The 22,315-nt window shown below is 44.1% G+C and overlaps 1 protein-coding gene across 1 annotated transcript; it reads left to right on the plus strand.

Annotated features, from left to right (window-relative positions):
* Positions 1 to 1,418: 1,418 nt before the first annotated feature.
* dsg2.1 (desmoglein 2, tandem duplicate 1) lies at positions 1,419 to 21,696 on the plus strand. Its single transcript, XM_064333819.1, has 14 exons — positions 1,419 to 1,674; positions 8,410 to 8,535; positions 9,497 to 9,664; positions 9,903 to 10,044; positions 10,795 to 10,958; positions 11,537 to 11,671; positions 12,071 to 12,256; positions 12,547 to 12,956; positions 13,504 to 13,646; positions 14,194 to 14,415; positions 14,962 to 15,192; positions 16,029 to 16,165; positions 18,173 to 18,496; positions 18,635 to 21,696. The coding sequence occupies exons 1-14, from the start codon at positions 1,621 to 1,623 to the stop codon at positions 19,736 to 19,738; spliced, it is 3,546 nt and encodes a 1,181-aa protein (XP_064189889.1). The 5' UTR covers positions 1,419 to 1,620; the 3' UTR covers positions 19,739 to 21,696.
* Positions 21,697 to 22,315: the final 619 nt, after the last annotated feature.

A 22,315-nucleotide genomic window follows, 5' to 3' on the forward strand; every position in this document is an offset into this window, starting at 1 on the left:
AAACTCAATTTTTCACAACTCCACACGTCATGTTACCGTACAGTTCCTGTGTTAAGTCAGTCAGATTTTCAGTGGGTCAAAGGTTTATAAACACTTTGTTAATATTTGATGGCATTGCATTTTAATTGCTTAACTGAAATCAAACACTTGTTTTAACATTCCATCTATTTTCTGAAGTGCACCAGTCCCTTTTCCAGCAAAACACACCCACAGCATGATGCTGCCACTCCCATGCTTCACAGTTGGGATGGTGTTCCCTCGGATTACCAAAGAACACCACCCTTTTTCCTCCAAAAGGAAAATAGATGGCATCACGAGCCAGAAGGATGCTCTAGAAATACTGAAGAAACCCCTGAAGACATCAGCTGGAAAGTTAAAACTTGGTCGCAACTGATTCTTCCAGTAAGACAATGGCATACCTCCAAAATTGTAACAAAATTGCTTAAAGACAACAAAGTGAAAGTATTGGAGTGGCCATCACAAAGCATGGCCCAAATCCCATAGAATATTTGTGGATTGAACTAAAAAAGAAAGTCCAAGCAAGGAGGCCCACAAACCTGACTGAGTTACACCAGGTCTGTCAGGAGGAATGGGCAAAAATTTCAGCAAAGTATTGTGAGAAGCTTGTGGAAGGCTACCCCAAGCATTTGATTTAAGCAATTAAAATACAATGCCACCAAATACTGACAAAGTGCTTGTAAACTTTTGACCAACTGAAAATCTGATATAGTACATAAAAGCTGAAATAAATCTGTCTCCTAGCTATAATTTTGAAATGACCTCTTATGGAAATAAAGTAGATACCCTGATTGACTTAACACAGGAACTGTACCGTAACAATTGTGAAAAATTGAGTTCAAATGTCTTTAGCCTAGGTGTATGTAAACTTTTGGCCTGAAATGTATGTTGTTTTGTTTGTTTGTTTGTTTGTTTAACCAGTTTACCAGAACACACGCAGACGCCTGCGCGCTCCGCCGCCTCCTGTCACCATGGAAATGGGGTGTGTCCCAGTTTCAGTGGTAAACAGTAAAATAATGTGAAGAGTATATTTAATTGGTTAAGTTTTCGGGGGTTTCGTTTACGTTGATCTAGTCAAATATTATCATGTGGGTATTTTAACTTATTGGGGAACTAAATTATTATGTAGACCATGTAAAATTAAAGCCTGCTTAATCGGTTCAATGAAAGAAGCCGGTATTTGACAAAAGAAAAAAAAAAAGTAGGATATAAGTCATTTTTATATACTTCTTTTATATTACCGGTCGTACGTTGTAGCATAGATGCATATGGTCTGATACCTTACGTTATACAGAGTGAAATAAAACATTTTAAAGCAGGCCCATGTTATTTCAAAATTAGGCTACCTTTCAGAGGTGTCATTCCACACTTCCTCAGTCACGCCGATACTACTGTAGACCCTCCTACTGTAGGTATGGGTGTTGACGCGGTGAACACCACCATAAGTACCTCCTTTGGCTACACCTTTCACAATACAAAAAGTTCGCCTGTAACATTCAAGGACACTGGTATTGTTTTAATTGCCGGATAAGACATCAAGGAGTCACCGAATAGACCGGGTCGGATTTTGAACCAGATACCAAAGTTTGCTGTGGCTAGCAAATGGCTCGGATTGCCCTGCCAAGCATCGGGTTTCTTTTGCTTCTCCTTCTAGCAGTAAGTAAAGGGATATATATTTATGGGTTTTTTTATTGTCTTTGCTGTTGTACTCATTCGCATTTTCTTTGTTTGCCATTAATATCATTTTTGAACAAAATGTATTTTTGTATGGAACGTTGTGGAACTGTCAACTGTCATTTAGATCGCCGTGTGATCTCACGGTGCTCAAGCGTAGGTAATTCAATTGTCGAGACTCGCTGGGAAAATGGAACCTATAAAGCGGAAATTGTCATCTGGGGAAGCGTTAAACGTGTCTTCGGTGGCTGGGCTACTCCTTTTTATTGCCACAAGAAATGGCACTTTATGGAAATGACATGTTTATGAATAAAAATAAAGTGAAGACCCGAATAGCCCTATCTAGTTGGTGCTAAAAGAGCAGTGAAACAGACAACAGACCTTAAAATTTTGCAGTAAACAGTGAACTTAAATGAACTGCGCCAGGTTTCACATAGTTCATTAGGAATTTCATGGAGCAAACAACGGAGACAGGTGCCTAACATGTTTCGGTGGGACATTCACAAAACACTGGAACGACATAAACGTACTAATTCCTTTAACATATGCAAAAGTGTTGATGTGTGATCTAGCGATGTCAGTTTTAAAAATATTGGGTGTAAAATCCACATTACTCGCATATAGCAAATAGCCTACGGTAGTTTTATTTGTGAACATTTTAAATATAGTTTCATTGTGTCAATTTAATATTCACAGCCTTTGCTTTTGTTACGATGCTGAACGATGAACCGGTTTCATTCAACTATCAGCGCAAAAAAAAAAAAAAAACCCTTCTCATTGTTCTGTTTTTGGATAGCTCTCACTGGTTGGTCGGTCGAATGAGTCACTTGGGTGAGGTCATTTGACGTGTTGAGGCAAGCAGCATCACCCCGTTTTTTTCAAAACGAGGGTGCCAGTTCTCTGAGAAGGCTTTAGGCCAATTGGAGAAAAAAATAATTTGACATTTCAAATGACATTCTAAAACAATGCAATGCTACAGTAAAATGCCTTATTTTCATCCAAATATATTTTCTCTTGGAATTTTCTAATGGACAATGAAAGCTGGAATGAAAGAGAACAGCATTGACATGTTCGGCTGAAGTGTTTTTTGCAAGCTAAAATGTTAGGCCTATTTCCCCCTTTTAAATTTCAACCGTTTATGATGTAAGATCACCAGTAGTGATTAGAATGTTCTTAACTGAACATTCTAATGCTGATGTGGCAGTCCCTACTGGTTACTGAAAGCAATGGAGGTCTAGAACACTGACTTTGAACTTTGCAAAAAAAATATTCCCCCAAAAAAAAACCTACTATTCAAAGGGTTAAGAATGTCAACCAGTATCGATACCTGGAATAGCGAACATGCCAAAATGCCGATGTTTTTCCATCTCAGTTAAAGGAAAATGTCAATCCGCCAACCCTGCTCACAACACGGTTTTCTTCTTTGAGTAGTTCTGCCTCTCTGCGTATTGTAGTACCATCCAGCCTACAGTCATATTCAAATGACCGTACTGTGAAAAGGTGAAAAGGAGCAGAATGGTGCCTAGGGGAACAAAAACACTTTCTTTGTAATACAGGAGCTTAATGTCATGTTTTATCATTTATTTATAGATTACTTTATTTCTTTTTCTGTTTTTTTTTTTTTTTTTTTGGGGCGCTTCTTGTATTGTGTGTTAACACAGTGGTTCTTTTCACATTCGCTGTTAGAAAATACCACCTACGAGAGTAACCGGCATGTTGACACAAGTAGGCCCAGCTTTAGCTGTTTCTTGTTCGAGAGCTTTTGGGACCTTGGCAACTTTGTGTTTACCCTGTTGTTGCAAGTACCTGTAATTACACTTAGGCATTCAGTAGATACTCTTACCAAGATAAATTCACACTGAATACATTTTTGTATGTACAACCAGAAACCAGTGAAGTTCCAGAACCATTATGTCAGTGACACTGTTCTCCTTTCGGCTTTGCTTCCTCGAACCGATCGCCATGGATGCCAGGCTCACTGGGCCAGGGCCCAAATTGATCTGCTTAAACATATTTATTTATTAAACTGGTTTTTCTGACCTTTCCTAGAACTACTCCTACCAACTACTGCACCGCAGGGCTTTTGGCTGACCCTGGAAGCATTAACATTGATATTAAAGTATCGTCTGTTGTCCCTGACAAAGAAAGAAAATAATACGGTCATTGAATTGTCAGTATTCCTTCGCATGTCAGATCCCAGGGCACCAGGGACCGATGACATGTTTTTTTGCAGTTATAAGTGGGTGCAAATTAAACAGGATCCTCTTCGAATATTCTCATATAATTTGAGGAAGAGATTTTAATAGAAATTGCACTAGGCAGTTTTCATTCTTTTTTTTTTTACTCACAAGAATTGCAGAAATTTGTTTTTACTTCACAGGCACTGTAAGCTCAGCCATTGTGCAATTTGAGCAGAATGGATTTTTATTTCATCTTGTTTTCCCTCTTTTGTGTGTGTGTGTGTGTGTGTGTGTGTGTTTGTAAAAGAGTGGATCTTGTGTGTGAAACACAAAGCCTTGGGTGTGGAAGGCTGTTAGAACTGTGGTATTCAAGTTGTCTGCCTCACCCATAACTTCCTATCACCAGAGAGCCATTAAAACTGAACTGACTCCAATCGTGCTAAAAAAAAGGATCGCGTTGAAATAACAACATACTTGTTATTATATTATTTCATTTCTCATGCGAGGGCAGTAGGCACATTTTTAATTTGCACCGAAATAGTAATTTCAGTGCACAGCAGGACAATAAGACGCAGCAAAGATGTCACCTAGGAAGGACGACACCAACATGGGAGAACGATAGCAGCACTGCACACTTTTATGTAAGTGTGCTGTTCGCTGGCGTGCAAAGTCTCTGTCCTGAACACCTCAGTCTTTTCAGCGTATGGTGTCCTCAAGTCAAGAGTGGTAGGATATTCCATGTGATGTCTGCCCAAGGATGCAGAATATGAAACAAAAAAACCGTAAGGGAGCTGCTAGGTGGCTCATCCGGTTTGGGCGGTTCTGTTGGATTGGTCCTATAGTTTGGTATTGAATTCCGACCGTGCCGGTGTTGACTGTGGCCTGTATTCACACAGAATAGTGCTTTGGCTGGGAGTGTACACCTAGTAAGAAGTAGAACTCACCTGAAACCAAACCACAGGTGAACATTCCACAATGCGGTGGCCAAAGTCAATAAGGAGTTTTGTTTTCGCCACAAACTCTTTTAAAATAATTTATTCAGTTAATTAGTATGGCAAATTAATTTGTAAGAGTGCAGTCTCACCATCCTTGTTCAGTCCATTTGAATCGAACCCTGGAGCAGACTGTTCCTTGGTGCGGTTCGTTTGAGGTGGTGCGAACATCGTATCCGAACCCTGGTGCAGACTGAACAACCGTTCTCTGGCCCGGTTCTTTTCTAGTGAGAGCACCATTCAAACCACTCACAGGAAGCCTAACATTTTTCCTGGTTAAAAACAACATCTTCACGTCCCGTTTCAGTGGCTGGTGAAGCTTGCACTGCTTAGCCAGCTGTCGTGGGTGGATGGGACAGACCGGGACTCAAGTCTGAGTGAGATTCGTCATGATAGGATCTCACCAGAGCCAGTCTCCTTCTGTGATACTGTCTGTTTCTCGACAGACTGCATTATTAAATTATTTGATATGCGCGTTCTCGACAGACACTCTTATGCACAGTCCTTTACTGCTTGCTGATATGGGCTCCAAATCAACACCAACATGAATATAACCCGAAGGAGCTCCATGATGATATTGTGCTCAAATTTCAAGGGTTTTGTTGTATTTTTTTACCTGCCGACTGTCTGACCAATAATTGAAAGACATTTCCAACCCGCATTGGCTTTTGGCTTTGTTTACAAGTTCTGGACCGTTTTCTTTTTTTACCTCTGGGGAAAAGCAAACCAGACCAATTGATTAAAAAATAAAAACTGCTCTTAAATAAGAGATGAAGAAAGAGAAGAATTGCACTGAGATTGAATTTGCACCTCAGAAGTATTCATTACCGGAAAAAAAAACGGAAGATGGCTTCTTTTTTTTCAGTTAGTCACCTGGATGCATCCCCATTCGAAAGAAAAACTGACTCATAAGCATGGGCTTGTTTGGGGAATAACAAAAGCAATTAATCATATTTACTAAGCAACACAACAGCACACCTTGACAGAAGCCTGATTCAGAATCGTCTTGGCAGCTTCAGCTGCATAATGGCAGTGGAGATTTCACGAGAATTGTTTTCTTTGTTTTAATACTGTTTGGAGGTTCCAGTGAAACGCAGACCTGAAACACACGCAGTGTTGCCCATTGCTTTTGTGGGTGGAAAAAGAAAACAACTCAAGATTCCAGTTATTTTTATATAAGGTTGAATACAGTAAGTTTAAAGTATTTTCTGGGTGTTCTATGAATGTCAGAAGAGGACAAAACTAAAATACCATCTAAACCGAGGGTGTTCGATTCTATCCAACAAGGGGCGAGTGTGGGTGCAGGTTTTTGTTTTATCCCAGCACTTAGACACCTGATTCTTTGTATCGCTGTCTTTACTGAAGACCATGATTTGTTAATTATTTGAATAAGGTGTTGTAGTGCTGGGCTGATCCTAAAACCTGCACCCACACCAGCCCTTTACGGATACAGTCACTCGCCCCCCTTATTAAAAATTATTTAAACACACTACCGATCCAAGACAGGTTGCAAAAGTGCACTGTGATGCATGGAATTGAGAGGTTAGTAAAAATCTACAATATGGAATGGGAAAATGGTTTCTCCGACCTGGCTGTGATGACTATGGAAGGAATGAGTCATTGCATTTATATAGCACTTCTCCGAACACTCAAAGTGCTTTACAGCGACGAGTGGGAACTCACCTCACCTCACCCACCACCACCAACGTGTGGCACCCACCTTGGGTGATACGCGGCAGCCATTTTGCGCCAGAACGCTCCCCACACATTAGCCAAGGTGGAGAAGGAACAGAAGGGAAGGAGTCTCGGATGAAGAGGGGTTTTTTAAAAAGTGTGTCGACTGTGGCGTGGGAAACTGCAGCTGGCCTCCTCTGTGCTTCGGCCCGCACACTTTGCCAGTTTGTTTGGGTGTGGCTGCTGTCCCTGGGATGCCACCGGGTTGAATATGGCATCGTTTTCTGTGGTTTCATGGATGATGATTTCAAGGGGTTTTTTTTTTCTTTTTTTTTTCTTTTTTTACCACCCATCTGTCAGAACTTGCATCTCTCTCAAGGAAGCCCTAAGCTCATGACTACTAGTTTTTTTTTTTTTTTTTTCATTTTCAGTTTAAGTACATACAATCGGACCCGATCTGGCACATCACACACTGCCTAAACTGCGTTCTGGGTCAAGTGTGAGCACGCCCTTTCGAATGTGCATTGCTCAACGGGCCCTCTCCAGCAGCGTACTAATGAAATGCAGAAGGTGAAACGTAGTTCTCATTTGCAGAAGCGTATCCACGGTACAAGCGCATGCAATGCTCGGCATACATTGCAGACGGTCTAGGAAATCCATTAACAAACCTTTTGTCTCAGGTGACATTTTACACGACCATCTTCTCACACGAGGCGTCTCGTGTGCGGTGGGACATTTTTCCACAGGGATGTCGGAGAATACACTGAAGATAAACATGCCTATTTTTAACATGCTTTAATAATTCAGTAGACCCAGCAGGGTTTAGCTTGCAGGATATGTATTTAGATCTGATGCATTATGTTCTAGCTGAAGAGTATAACATTAGGCTATATGTAGGGGTAATTAGCAGTATGAGCACTACGGTGAGGAAGGTAGAATATTAGCACACATTTAACAGTTTGAAAATTAATTTCTGTTTTGTTTGTTTTCTACATTGACAGAGGGTTTCATAACAATAGAGGTTTTTTTTTTCCCAATATCATTTAAAAAAATAAAATGCTTTTCTTGCCAGTAACATACTGTGCTTCCAAAAACAAACACAATTTAATAAATAAATATTTCAGCATTTGGAATAGGTCATGTGGTGCATTTCTCAAACTGTTTTATGTGTACGAGTCCACACCAAAGACAAACTGATTTCCTTCAGAGGTGTGTTGGGGCTGCAGGCTGAATCGTCCAGTTAAGGCTCTGTTCCAGTGTTTGGATGGGCCCCATGGTCTGGTATCTGTTAAGGCTCTGTTCCAGTGTTTGGATGGGCCCCATGGTCTGGTATCTGTTAAGGCTCTGTTCCAGTGTTTGGATGGGCCCCATGGTCTGGTATCTGTTAAGGCTCTGTTCCAGCGTGTGGATGGGCTCCATGGCCTGGTATCTGTTAAGGCTCTGTTCCAGTGTGTGGATGGGCCCCATGGTCTGGTATCTGTTAAGGCTCTGTTCCAGTGTGTGGATGGGCCCCATGGTCTGGTATCTGTTAAGGCTCTGTTCCAGTGTGTGGATGGGCCCATGGTCTGGTATCTGTTAAGGCTCTGTTCCAGTGTGTGGATGGGCTCCATGGTCTGGTATCTGTTAAGGCTCTGTTCCAGTGTGTGGATGGGCTCCATGGTCTGGTATCTGTTAAGGCTCTGTTCCAGTGTGTGGATGGGCTCCATGGTCTGGTATCTGTTAAGGCTCTGGTCCTCTGTGTGGATGGGCCCCATGGTCTGGTATCTGTTAAGGCTGGAGTGTTCCCTGGAAAACTGGCCAAACTGTCCAAAAATACTTTTTTAGGAATGGTTATTCAATTTCTTTTCATTTCCCCCTTTCTTTTTTAATAGGTTTTTAAACTAGAAGCCGAAGGAGCAAAATCATCAAGCCAGAGGAGATGGAAAAGGGAATGGGTTATCCCTCCACAGAAGCTGGAAGAGAACGTCGATCACACGAGGAAAGATTATGTCGCCAAGGTAAGATTCGTTTTTTTTTCCTTCGCCACATTGTCAAACTGTCCGCTGAGCGAAGTGGAAGACATATAGAAGTCGTGTGAGCTGATCTTTCAGTGACACGCTTGAGAAAGAGAGTTGGTTCTCTTTGCCTTTTTCTTAAAGCCGACAGTCTGCTCTTTCACCTCATGCTTATTGTTTCATTTCGTTTTCGATGTGCTGAAACCACCTCCCGCTACCTTGACCGGGAATAAGCAAGTATAGATAATGGATGGAACCTGATCAGGAATAAGCGGGTATAGATAATGGATGGACCCTGCCCAGGAATAAGCGGTATAGATAATGGATGGACCCTGATCAGGAATAAGCGGGTATAGATAATGGATGGACTCTGCCCAGGAATAAGCGGGTATAGATAATGGATGGACTCTGCCCAGGAATAAGCGGGTATAGATAATGGATGGACCCTGCCCAGGAATAAGCGAGTATAGATAATGGATGGACTCTGCTCAGGATAAACAGGTATAGATAATGGATGGACCCTGCCCAGGAATAAGCGGGTATAGATAATGGATGGACTCTGCCCAGGAATAAGCGGGTATGGATAATGGATGGACCCTGCCCAGGAATAAGCGGGTATAGATAATGGATGGACCTTGCCTAGGAATAAGCGAGTATAGATAATGGATGGACCCTGCCCAGGAATAAGCGGGTATAGATAATGTATGGACTCTGCTCAGGATAAACAGGTATAGATAATGGATGGACCCTGCCCAGGAATAAGTGGGTTTAGATAATGGATGGACCCTGATCAGGAATAAGCGGGTGTAGATAACGGATGAATGGATGGATGGATGGATGGATGAATGTGCTGGAGTACAGAGCCAAAACAACAAAAATTGTGTCACTGTCCAAATAAGTACAGATTACACTGTATATCGTAACTGAAGTGTACCTATCCGTTAAAACCATTTTTTTTTGTTAGATTCGATCTGACCAAGAAATTGAGGTGGACTGGAAGGGAGCACTGACTTACTCCTTGAAGGGAATAGGTGCTACAGAAGACCCTGTAAACCTGTTTATCGTTGATCCCCACACCGGCTTTGTCAGAGTGACAGGCATTTTGGACAGAGAGAAAATTGCCATGTTCAATGTGAGTATATTTATTTGCGACTGGCCATGTGAAATATGCTACAGTTCCCAGTAGCTAACAGAGATCAGCACTTTGAAGCACTTTGAGCTGCATTTTATGTATGAAAGGCGCTATATAAATAAAGTATTATTATTATTATTATTATTATTATAATCAGAGGAATAATAAAAAAATCTTTCTTTGCTTTTTGGAATTGCTTTGTTGCACATCCTTTCTTTCTTTCCTCTTTTCTTTTTAGCTATCTGGAGTCGCACGATATGCCAACGGAGACTATGCAGAGAAAGACATTCAGCTCCGCGTTAAAGTTTTGGATCAGAACGACTGCGTCCCCATATTTAGTCCAATGGTTTCCGGGTCCATTGACGAATTGAGTCTTCGAGGTATGTTTTATTTTATTTTTATTAGCTTATTTATTACTTTTTTTTTTTTTTTAATTGAAAAACATTGGATGGGAGTATGAATACCTAATGTAAGCATTTATAGTTTAATGTCATAAACCATGTGCAAAATCATGCATTCATACAATTACGAATGTTGTACAAATATGTAATACACACACACGTGTATATATATATATATGAAATAATTCACATTCTACACTTGTATTTAAGGGAATATTTGTACATTTTGGAGTCACCATGTGGAAACTACAGTGCTTTTTATAAAAAAGACCTCATTTCGGGGCATAATAATGTTTGGGACAAATGGCGTCACATGTGTTTCTTGATTTAGGTCAGGTGTGTTCAATTGCTTCCTTAGTGCATGATGTATAAGAGAGATCTCAGTATCTAGTTTTGATTCTAGTCTTTTGATTGCCTTTGGGAGTTTCATTGCTGTTGGCATTTGTCAATATGACAGCCAGAGCTGTGCCAATGAAAGTAAAGGAAGCCATCATGAGGCTGGGAAATAAGAAAAAAAAAACAGTCAGAGACATATGCCAAACCAAAGTCAGCTGTTCGGAAAATCAGTAAGAGGAAACAAAGCAGTGGTGAGCTCAGAAATCACAAAGATTTTATAGTACAGAGAATCAAATCAAGAAAAATGTCTTTGTCCTAAAAAGCATTATAAAGCTGACTACTGTAGTTATATATAGTTTATAATAATGCTTTATTTCTTCTCTTAAATTCCAGACACAGTCATCATGAATGTAGTTGCCAGAGACGATGATGAACCTGGCAATGTAAATTCAAAAGTAGCCTACAGCATTATAAATCAGGATCCGCCGGGAGAACAGATGTTTCGCATCAGCAAAGACGGACGTCTTTACGTCTGGTCCCCCAACCTGGATCGAGAAGTGAGTGTCAGCATATCTGAGCAGAGGTGGAAAGTCCAGGGGTCAGAAAGTAAAAGTCCTGCCATGCATTTCTTCCACCCATTAACGCCAGCTGATTCTACTAAACTAGTCCTACCAGTTGGCTGAAGAACTGTGCTAATTATCGAATCCAGGTGGTTGGAACAAAATACTGGGGAGGACTTTTACTTTCTGAACCTGGATTTTCCACCTCTGTATCTGAGAATCCCTTTGAGTATAAGCATCAAATGCGTCCGATAGTTTATCGGCAAAAATAATTAGCGCATATCCTGGTTGCTTTTGCCTTACATTTTGGAAATGTATTTTATCGGGTACTATTTGTGTGTGTACACATGTGCGAGTATTATAATAATAATAATAATAATAATAATAATAATAATAATAAATTGGATTGTATGGATTTTATGTTCTTAGTTTTATATATCATTATTTACATCCTCAGAAACTGCACAGACAAATGCATTTTAAGCAAATACGTAACTTTTTAATATGAGAAATGATTCATTCTTACTAACGTTTTTGAAATTAAGTTTTTTTATATTTTCGTTTTTTTTTTACAGAAAATAGACCACTACGTGTTGACCATAAGGGGAGCGGATCTTTACGGCGAGCCGGGCGGGAACACCGCCACGGGAACCGTCACCGTCAGAATCAACGATGTGAACGACAACGCTCCGCGGCTGGACAGAGACCACGTAATTAAAAAACGCTCGTCCGTGGCTTCGACCGTTTGCTATTTCCACGTTGACTCGTCACAGTGAAGTCACTGTTCTTACATTACATTACATTGCAGGCGTTTAGCGGACACTCCTATCAAGAGCGACTTAACAGCTTTTTCCAATGTGCTTTGCAATTGATGCCTCTCATTCACCCGTTCACACACACACACACACACACACACGTCAATGGTGAAGGGCTGCCATGCAAGGTACAAATCAGCTCGTTGGGAGCAATTAGGGGTTAGGCGGGGGATCGAACCAGCAACCCTCCGACTGCCAGACAACCACTCTTACCTCCTGAGCTATGTCGCCCAATTAAAATGTATGTACGATGTGCCTAATGACCCCCCCCCCCCCCCACTGTCTTTGGTTCAGTATGAAGGGCGCATCGACGAAAACACCCAGGATGTGGAAGTCATGAGGTTCAAGGCCCTCGACGATGACATCGTGAACACAGACAACTGGCTGGCGGAGTTCGACATCGTTTCGGGAAACGAGGCCGGGTACTTCAAAATCGAGACCGACCCCAAGACAAACGAGGGCGTTTTGAAGCTGGTCAAGGTACGGACATTTTGCCTACCGTGATTGTCCAGACTGTTTTATTTATGTTGTACACCTGCCCCGGGGGACTGCAGATGAAAATCAGCTCTTAGCTATATCTGGTACAATGCATCAAATTTCTATTGCTGAAATTTATGTTGTAAAAATTGTCCCTGTCAAATAAATTGAATAAAGTAAAGTAAGTATTTCTGTCTGCGACGGCAAGCCGGGCAAAGACACACATCAATTCACTTTTCTTTTTTTCTTTTTTTTTTTTTTTTAAATAAGATTTTCTGTTTCCTTCCGCACAGCCAGTGGACTACGAAGACCTCCACGAGCTGGATCTGCAGGTGGCGCTTGCTAACAAGGCCCCGTTCCATCCTTCGGTGACGGCCGGCGCTGGCGCGGGGGCGACTATAGGGTTGGGGGGGGGAGGGGGAGGAGGAGCGGGTGGCGGTGGCGGCGGCGGCGGCGGTGGCGGTGCGGGGGGCGGCGGCTCGTCGTGGAGCGGAGCCGGGGGAAGCGGCTCCTCGTCCGGCTTCGGGGGCAAGACCTACCCCGTCAAGATCAACGTGAACAACCTGCCGGAGCCCCCCAGGTTCAACCCCAAGATCAAGGCCGTGGCCATCTCCGAGGACAGCAAGACGGTCAACCTCAAGGACGTGATCGTCCGATACCCCGCCATGGACGGGGACACGGGAAAGGACGCCAAAAATGTCAGGTTAGCTCCCGACGACCACAAGTTCCCACTGTTCAGGGCCGCCCAGCCCGGTTCCTGGAGATCTGCCGTCCCGTTCGTTTTTCGTTTCAGCCATAATTCAGCGCACCTGATTGCACAAATGAGATCTCCAGCTGTTAACGTGTTAGCGTGTTTTTCATGTTTAGAGAGATTGTTTGCCCTCAAAGAATATACCTCTGCGTGCCACAAAGAATAAGATTCCCACGTTCACATTGTGCTATATTCCAAACAATTACACAAAAAGCGGTACCTAAATTGTTTAACCGGTCAAATAAAAGACTGAGGTGAATCAATAGGCTTCTAATTAGGTCGTCGAAATTCTTTCATCATTTTCTTCGTTGAACATATTGACACAATGGAGGTTTGGCTTGTTACCATTTTGTTTGGTCTTTGAATTCTTCTTTATCTAATGGAATGATTGGTTTTATTTTCCACGAGCCCACCGATTATTTTCGATTACAAAAAAAAAAACGTGTCCGTCGACGGCGATGGTTCTTACTGCTCGAGTGGCCTTTTGTCTCGACCTCAGATACGTGAAGGGCTACGATCCGGACAACTGGCTGGTGATCGATGAGGAGACCGCTGAAGTCCGACTCAACAAGCTGCCGGATCGGGAGTCCAAGCACCTGGTCAATGGAACTTACTTCGCAAAAATACTTTGCATTTCGCAAGGCAAGTAAATTAATCAAAGATAATGGGACCAAGCTGTGAAAGGGTGGAAGCTGGTTTTAGTAGACAACATACAAACCTTACTGTAAGGTTCTACAAATAAAAAAATCAGGTTATTCTTGATGTGGGTGTGAAGTCATTATGTTGTTTGTATAGGAAGTTACTCATAAGTCATATGAATATATGCAGGTGTTTCTTGCAATCCATTTGGAAAGATTTCTAGTAATGCAACAATTCTTATCGCCATTTTATCACCTTGGTGGACTTTCCAGAGATTTGAACATTTCTGTGAAAAATAAAACAGCATGTAATTATTCAGAATGGTGTAATTGTTCACGTTCATTCACAAGTGTCTGGTGGAATGAGCATGCACAAATTTTTTTACGTACACAACTCAAGTGTTGTCTTTTAACACGAATGAGAGTTTAAAAGTTGAAAGGAAAAAAAGTATCAAAAAACAAAGAAAAGTGGTGACACTTTCAGTTTAGTGTTTCCTTGCGTTTCCAAAAAAAAAAAAAGAGATTTTAATGTTTGCTCTTTTGCTTAATAGACATGCCCTCCAAGACGGCGACCGGCACCATCGCAATCCAGGTGGAGGACTACAACGACCACTGCCCCACGCTCACTACCACCTCCCAGTCTATGTGCCTCGACGACAAAGTGGTCTTCGTCACCGCCGTTGACGAGGACGACTCCCCCCACGGGGCTCCCTTCGTGTTCACACTCGATCCCAAGGGGACCAAGGGAGACTGGGTGGTGGAGCATCTGAACGGTGAGCCACACGGCCCGGCCCGGCCCCCGATCTGGCCCCCGTCCCGCCGCTGTCCGCCATCTCAGCTTGCCGTCTGTTCCCTCCCCAATTTACTCTGCTTCCTGTAGGCAGTCTCCATTTTAAGGTCATGTGCGACAGTCCGTTTGGCACTGTGCAGAACTAAAGAGTGATTGATTGATTGATTGGTAGATAACCATTACTGTTATGCTGGGGGATGGGAAGCTTAAATTTCAAAGTTTAATCATAATAATTTTGAAACAAGTTACAAATTTAATTCTAGGCCAAAAAAGAAAACTGTTCCCTGCTAAACTTTTAGTTTCGTTAAAACTAATTGAGTGAATGTTTTTTTTTTTTTCTTTTTAACATTTTTTGGCTGGACCGCAACAGCGGGGGGCCAGCCCCTACAAACACGAATGTCTGTGACTGACTGAGTGAGTGAGTGAGTGAAGTGAAGTCACGCCATTGGTCGGCCGGATCGTGCGCGTTAGGTCCAGCCGTATACTCGGTTTTGACCCGGTCTTGTTTTTTTTTAATTCCCGTGCTTAGACACCACGGTGATCCTGAGAGCTCACGAGGCCTTGTGGCCCGGGCCCTACGCCGTCTCCATGGAGGTCGCAGACCAGCAGGGCCAGGTCTGTCCCGACAAGCAGGTCCTGACGGTGGACGTGTGCACCTGCGACGAGAAGAATGTCTGCGGCGACAGGGAGGCGGGCACAGGCGCCTTGTTCGGGGGCCCCGCCATCGGCCTGCTCATCCTCGGCCTGCTGATGCTTCTGTGTGAGTGCCGCCGCCGCCGCCGCCGCCGCCGCCGGGGGAAACGCGGTCGGACCGTGGTTCCGATCGGGTCCGTTACGACCGTCGTCTGATTAGACAGACAGGGTCGCTGAAAAACCGCCTTTCGACCAGAATCAATTATCGCAACCCCATACGAGGTCAGTTGAGACAGCTCAATTAGAGTCAATTAAGGCAACTCAATTAGAGTCAATTAAGACAACTCAATTAGAGTCAATTAAGACAACTCAATTAGAGTCAATTAAGGCAACTCAATTAGAGTCAATTAAGGCAACTCAATTAGAGTCAATTAAGACAACTCAATTAGAGTCAATTAAGGCAACTCAATTAGAGTCAATTAAGATAGCTGGAAAAAATTGTACAGGTTTGATTAAACCAAGACGGTTAAGAATTTTCATGCAAGAGATCTAACTGGAAAAATTTGAATCTGGAAGGCCATCACAAAGTATCCAAAACCGCTTCTTGCTCATTTAAAAAAAAAACTAATTTATTATGCATGATGTTGGTGTGACCAGAGTTGATCCAAAAATGATTATACCTTTTAATTTCAATTATGTAAATTCAATTAAATTAATTTCAGCAATTATATTTGTCCTTAGCAGAGAGAGAGAGAGAGAGAGAGGTGTAACCAATGTAATGAGCGCAGATTATAAGAAATAAGAAATACTTGTTTCATACGGACACAGAGCTCATACGACTAGAATCTGAAACAACTACGGCGTAAAGCACGAGAAACACAATCGTAAGGTGATTGGTCGGTGGCTAGGCAGGGGGGATTGCGATTGGTCGTGGCTGAGTGTGGTCTCTCTTTGACCCCGCAGTGATACCGCTCCTGCTGCTCTTCTGCAACTGTGGAGGCGCCGGGGCCGGCGGCATAGGCGGCGGCTTCTCCGACATGCCGTTCGACACCAAGGAGCACCTGATCTCCTACCACACGGAGGGCAAAGGGGAGGACAAGGTGAGCTGCCTGAGCTGCGACTTCCCTCTCGCCGGTTACGCTTCCATTGTGATGTCACAGGGGATCTCGTTTTCGCTCTCCCCGGGTACGCTTCCATTGTGATGTCACAGGGGATCTCGTTTTCCCTCTCGGCGGTTACGCTTCCATTGTGATGTCACAGCGGATCTCGTTTCAGGCACTAGAAATGGTCAATGTCGAGAAAACATTAGAATATGTTGCCTTCTCTTTTTTTTTTTTTTTTTTGGCGAAAGGTAGCAGAAGTCAATTTGAACAGGTCCCAATTTATCTGGCTTAATTTATTATCTTCTGAATGGCTGCATTATTTGATGCGCCCTAACCAAGGGGCGGGGAAAACTGTTTTTATTCTATTTTGCAAATAAAATGTAGATGGTGTGCATGTAGGGCAGTCATACTGCACTAAAAGAGAAATGCTGTCGTACTGCATTTCTTTCTTCTTGCGGGGGAAACTTAACACGATGAGGGAAAAAAAAAACATTCCAGCACCTTCGTTTTGATGTCTGATACCTGTTTGCATTGTTTGTGGTTCTATTACCCACAATGCTGCCCTATGCCTCCAGTAACTCCACAGTTCGGCACGTGTGTATATATTCTTCTTCACGCATGGCAGATGGTACTTACTGCGGATTTTTGTCCTCTAGAGGGAGCCATTATCCCATTCTTTACATTTGGATCACGTGCCGTGAAACAACTCTTATTTTCCCTTTAGGGGCTGCTTAGTTTCGAAAAAAGTATCTGAATCTGTGGTTTTCAGCCCTGGTCCTGGAGTGCCGTGCGTATGCTGGGTTTTGTTCCAGATCATATCTCTGGTTTAATTACAGTGATTAAAAGTGATTTAAGGTGTTGGTTGGTTTGGCGCATTACCATTTTTTTTTTGTCCTGGAACTCTTCATTTGCCATATATGGTTTAGTCACTGGCTCAGAGTGCACATTCAGCATTTATAACTTCATTGATTTCAGCTGTTTTTTTTTTTTTTTACCATGGCATATAACAGAAAGTCAAAGCATTAGTTGACTAGAAATTGGGGTACACAGGGGTACTCCAGGAGCGGGGGTTGAAAACCATTCGGGTAACATGACGAGACACAGCTCCCTCTAGTGGACACTACTTCAACTGCTCCAATTAATTTTTAAAACCTGTGGAGCAACAATAAATACATCATTCCATAATAATTGCACACAGGAGTGATATTTTTTATTCTCCTTCTTACCACTGATAATATATACAATACCAACTGAGAACCCCACAGGTGTGCACACACAAAGATATACACAAAAAACCAGCCACTCCTAGAGAAAAATTAAAACATTTATTAGGTCTGAGTAATCAACTGCCAGAAACCTATCCAAGCAACCTGGCCTATGTAGGGAGAGACAGAGAGAGAGAGAGAGAGCCAATTGGTATATATCCAGTGCAGTTTCAAAAAGACCTCACAAACAATGTGGAATAATTAATAATCAATAACATTGTTTGTATAATTTGCCAAATAATTTGCATGCATGGGGATAAATGGGTATAAATCACTCAGCTGTGTGTCCTGGAGTCACGATAAGAAGCCAGGACACTAAACTAGGAGTTGAGCTGTAGGGGAAGCACCAGTGGAAGACCAGGGCCCTTCTCTCAACATTCACAGAAAGAGACACTCTCAGCCCAACCGAAACGCGACGACATTCTCCGCCATTTTGTTGCCACGGCAGCAAACAATTACCTGTACGAACCCGGGGCTCGGGAAACGTGCTGGTGACTTAACGGCAGTGAGGCTCATGGTCGCAGTGTTGGACGGCCTTGGACGGGCACAAGGGTCTCTCTTCATACAGTTCCGCTCCTGTCGAGCCTCTTAACGCAATGTACAGTAATTTAAATAAAGCTATCCAGTTGATTAATTGCTTGATCTTGTGAGGGCTGCGGTGTTCTGTGCCTCTTTCGCTCGCTGTCAGAAACGAAACCGGCCCCCGCTGACTGAGCGACTCGACTCTGTTCCCACGCAGGACGTCCCGGTGCTGAGCGCCCCCGTGGACTACGGCGGGGGGTACGTGCAGGCCATGGACGCGGGAAAGGTCAACGCGGCCGGCGGCGCCGCCATGGGCATGGGCATGGGCATGGGCATGGCGGGGGGGGCGGCGGCGGCCGGGGGGGCCTTCATGGCCTCCGGCTCGGCGATGGGCGGCGGCCACATGGAGGTGGACTACATGGCCCGGAATGAAATGATGGCCCGGGAGTACATGGGCGGGGCCAGCTACGAGCGAGAGGAAGGCAGCATGTACAACGGGATCGCCCTCTCCGAGGAGTACCTGGAACAGTACTACTCACAGGCAAGCGGAATTCCGGTCGCTTCGCCGCGAAGCGAAACGCGCTAGCGGGCTTTACCGGCGCCACTGCGTCAGGTGACGAGTGTGTCGTCCGTGTCGTGCGTGCTGACGCTGACGCCGGATGTTTTTTTTTGTCCGCAGAAAGCCAGCTGCGTGGCGGAAGGCTACCCGCTGCAGGACAGCCTGCTGATGTACGACTGCGAGGGCAACGGCTCGGTCGCCGGCTCCGTGGGCTGCTGCAGCCTCCTGGAGACGGACGACGACCTGGGGTTCCTCAACGACCTGGGCCCCAAGTTCAAGACCCTGGCCTCCATCTGCCGGGGCCGGGAGGTGGTGTCCGAGGCGGCCGCCGCGGTGGCCGTGGCCGCGCCCGCCCCCGCCCCCGTCGCCGCCGCCGCCGCCGTCGAGCAGCACGCCTCCTCTTCCCTGGCCGTCTTCAGCGAGCACTCGGCGAGCGCGGCCAACATGGCCGCCGCGGCCAGCTCGGCCGCCGCGACGGCCAGCAGCGAGATGAGCATGGTGGCGGAGAGCAGCTACGCGGCGGCGCGGCCGACGGTTAACGTCCAGGAGAGCGTGATGATCCCCAACCAGGCCTACCTGGTCCAGCAGCCCATGTACTACGCAGCCGCGCCCATGCTGCAGCCCATGCAGTACGTGATGGAGCCCCAGGTGCAGGGCATGTACGTGATGAGCGACGCCCCCGTGGCCGAAACCATGATGGTGCAGGAGCACAGGGTGATCGGGGGTCACGCCATGCACGGCGGGGTGATCGGGGGTGCCGCCATGCACGGCGGGGTGATCGGGGTGCAGCAGGGCACCCTGAACAGGGGCGAGAACGTCGTGCTGGTGGAGAGGCAGGTGGGCGCGGGGCAGGTGGTGCGAGAGGGGGGGATGGGGATGGGGATGGGGATGGGGATGGTCGGGCACAACCAAGGGATGGTGCTGGTGGAGGGTCAGATGGGCGGAGGGCAGGTGCTGCAGGGGGGTCAGTCGTGGATCCAGCAGGGCACCCTACAGAGGGGCCCCACCTACGGGTCCCAGAACATCCTGCTGGTGGAGAGGGAGGGCGCGGCGGGCCAGGGCGTGCAGAACGGCATAGTCACGCAAAGGAAGGAAGTCGTCAGGGAGCAGGCGACTTCGCGGAACCCCGCCTCTCTGGCGAACCAGTCTAGTCCAGCCCAGTTCTCCGGTGCGTCAGTCTCGCAGAAGGTAGTGGTGAAAGAGAAGAGGGTCATCTCCAGTTGAAACTGAGAGCGCTCAGAACCACCAAACCGGTTCCCCTGTCGCTCTTGTCCTGGTAATTATTCACGGCTGCATTAGATAATAAGCAAATCCGGCACTTGGGCTGCAATGAAAAGGAATCCGGTCTACTTGGGATTCCTTGGAACAGGCATGATGCCACTGGGTGTACTTTCACAGGGTTGAGGGTTCAAAACTCATTTCTTCAAAATGGTCTCCGCAAGACTTTACAGATATGTTGTAACAGTGCTGTATATCGTAAATGTTGGGATATAGAAAAAGACGTATTTCACAAAGGTGCACATATATATATAGAAACAGTAAGAGAGATAGAGCAATAACAGAAAGTACCTATACTTCCTTTATTTGCTCATTTGTAATATTGTAATGTATTTTATTTCAATATATATTTTAGTACATTTTCTTTTTGTAAGGGAGACAGTGTAATGTCGACAGCTCATGAAGCTCTATATTCTGAACAGACATAGCACATGCAAGCAATCTGCCTTGCATACAAGCTTTCAAAGTCATTGTTCTCTTAACCTTTTTTTGCGTACTGACATCTCATACAAGAGGACCATTTAAAATTACATTTTTACAATTACTATTTTCTCATGCTTCTCAGATTCTGCTCCTGAGAAATAACCCTTCGCCTGCCTCACTAAGATAACAATATTAGCCCTCGCAATGTTCTTCAGCTACTCTCACTTCAGTGCTTTTTTTATTTTTCTGCAATTGACGAACCGCACGATCCAAGGAATAAACCCCACGAGAAATCTACGAGCTCAGCAATGAAGCGATCTCAAAATAAGACCTATTTTTCTCATGTGATAAATAAAGAAAAGGCTATTTGTGAGCGGAAGATTTTGTTTTCCTCCGGGTTATTTTCCCATGTTTTGATATTCGCCGCTGTTAGTCGATTTGCTTGTTTTCCTGGTTGCTTTGGTTTTTTCAAGGCTGGGCACGCAGCTCCCGTGGAATTCTTTGACTAGAGACTGCCTATCTCGCGCCGAGCGACGCGATTGGCTATCGAGGGTTTCAAGGCGACCGCTAACGGCACAGTGAGTCGATTGTTTCGAACGAGGAGGAGCTGGAAAACCCCAGAACCCAGAAAACCAGACCGTCCAGCTCCCCGGAACACGCGCTGCATTGCCACAACATGCCAGCCATTAGTCATAAAGGTAATTATGACTAAAGGTGACAAATAAGAAAAAAGTTGGTAAAGATCACATGGATGACAAACGGCGCTCAATGCGTGTGCAATATATTCGGAGATATGACTGTAAATCATAAGCCTTTTAGTCATACCGCATATTTACATTGGTAGTTCTCAGCATTAAAAAAAACCCTGCTTTCCAAATTTCTCTTCCCATGTCACTATGGTTGTTAAAATTAGAAATATGCAAAATAATTGTACAGACCGAGGTCAGAGTGTGCAGGATTTTAATGTTGAACTCGAATATACTTGCCTATGATGGTATTTGTCAGGCTTTTGGTTATTTTTGTGTGTTTGGGGGGGAGGGGGGATGGGCTGTTAAAGTATTGTATATATGTTCTTTTGGGTTCAGTATAGGGTTTTCATTATTTTTATACATTTTTCTATTTAATACTTTAGAGAAATTAATTGCTGCATTTTTGTAAAATGATGATTGATTTTGTAGTTTGTTTTTATGGGAATTATTATTATTTCATTTATCTACAGGACTGTGTTAAAGTTGATTTGTTCCTTTTCCAGTTTGAAATAGTACTTTGCTAATATTGATTCTGTCTCGAGCCTTCACCATTGTAAGACCTTCCTGTGCATCGCAGTCCTTGCATTTTGGCTGAGTGATTAATTTACAATGTGCTGCATGTGTCTTTTGCAAAAAGGAAATAGGCAAACGTGCAAACCTTTTTATGTTTCACACTTTACACTGATGACTTTTTGCCTGTAAGCTCCAAGAACAATAAAGATGCTCTTTTTTCACAGCTGAGGTGTGCGTTGTGTTTGAATCTGTGTTTGACTTGTAAGCAAATACAATCATATTTCTGACAGAACTGAACTATACACGGTATATCACAGGTTAAAAAAGGCGAAGATGAAAAGCCAAGATTACCCTGCCAAGTGTGGAACTGCTCTGCATTTTTTAAATAAGATTTGATTTTGTATTCTGTCCAACTTTCCCTCCGGTCTAATATTTTAATTAACTAAGGGTCTGCATCTTATTGGCAGTAATCAACTTCATCAGAATTCAGTGGCAGATCACGGCCTAAACCTGTTCGATGCTGAAATTAGTCAGTGAAATAAATCCAAAAACGAAATTCCAGAATATGGTGTGAAACCGTTGGACACGTACGGCCTGTTGAATGGCCTATCAGGAGTGGCGGTACACAGCCAATCAGGGAGGCCTTCTGATCACCCGGGCCTGAGACACGGTGACTCTTCCTTCCGGAAATTTCACTGTAATTCACCTGTAACTCACCTATCGTATAAAATAAAATAAGATAATCCTTTATTAATCCCACAGCAGGGATTTGCAGTGTTACAGCAGCAAAGGGGATAGCGCAATAGCAAGGAGCATCAGTAAAAATATAATAGGTATG

This window comes from Anguilla rostrata, chromosome 4, assembly GCF_018555375.3.
Source record: "Anguilla rostrata isolate EN2019 chromosome 4, ASM1855537v3, whole genome shotgun sequence".
In the NCBI taxonomy this organism is placed as follows: domain Eukaryota; kingdom Metazoa; phylum Chordata; class Actinopteri; order Anguilliformes; family Anguillidae; genus Anguilla; species Anguilla rostrata.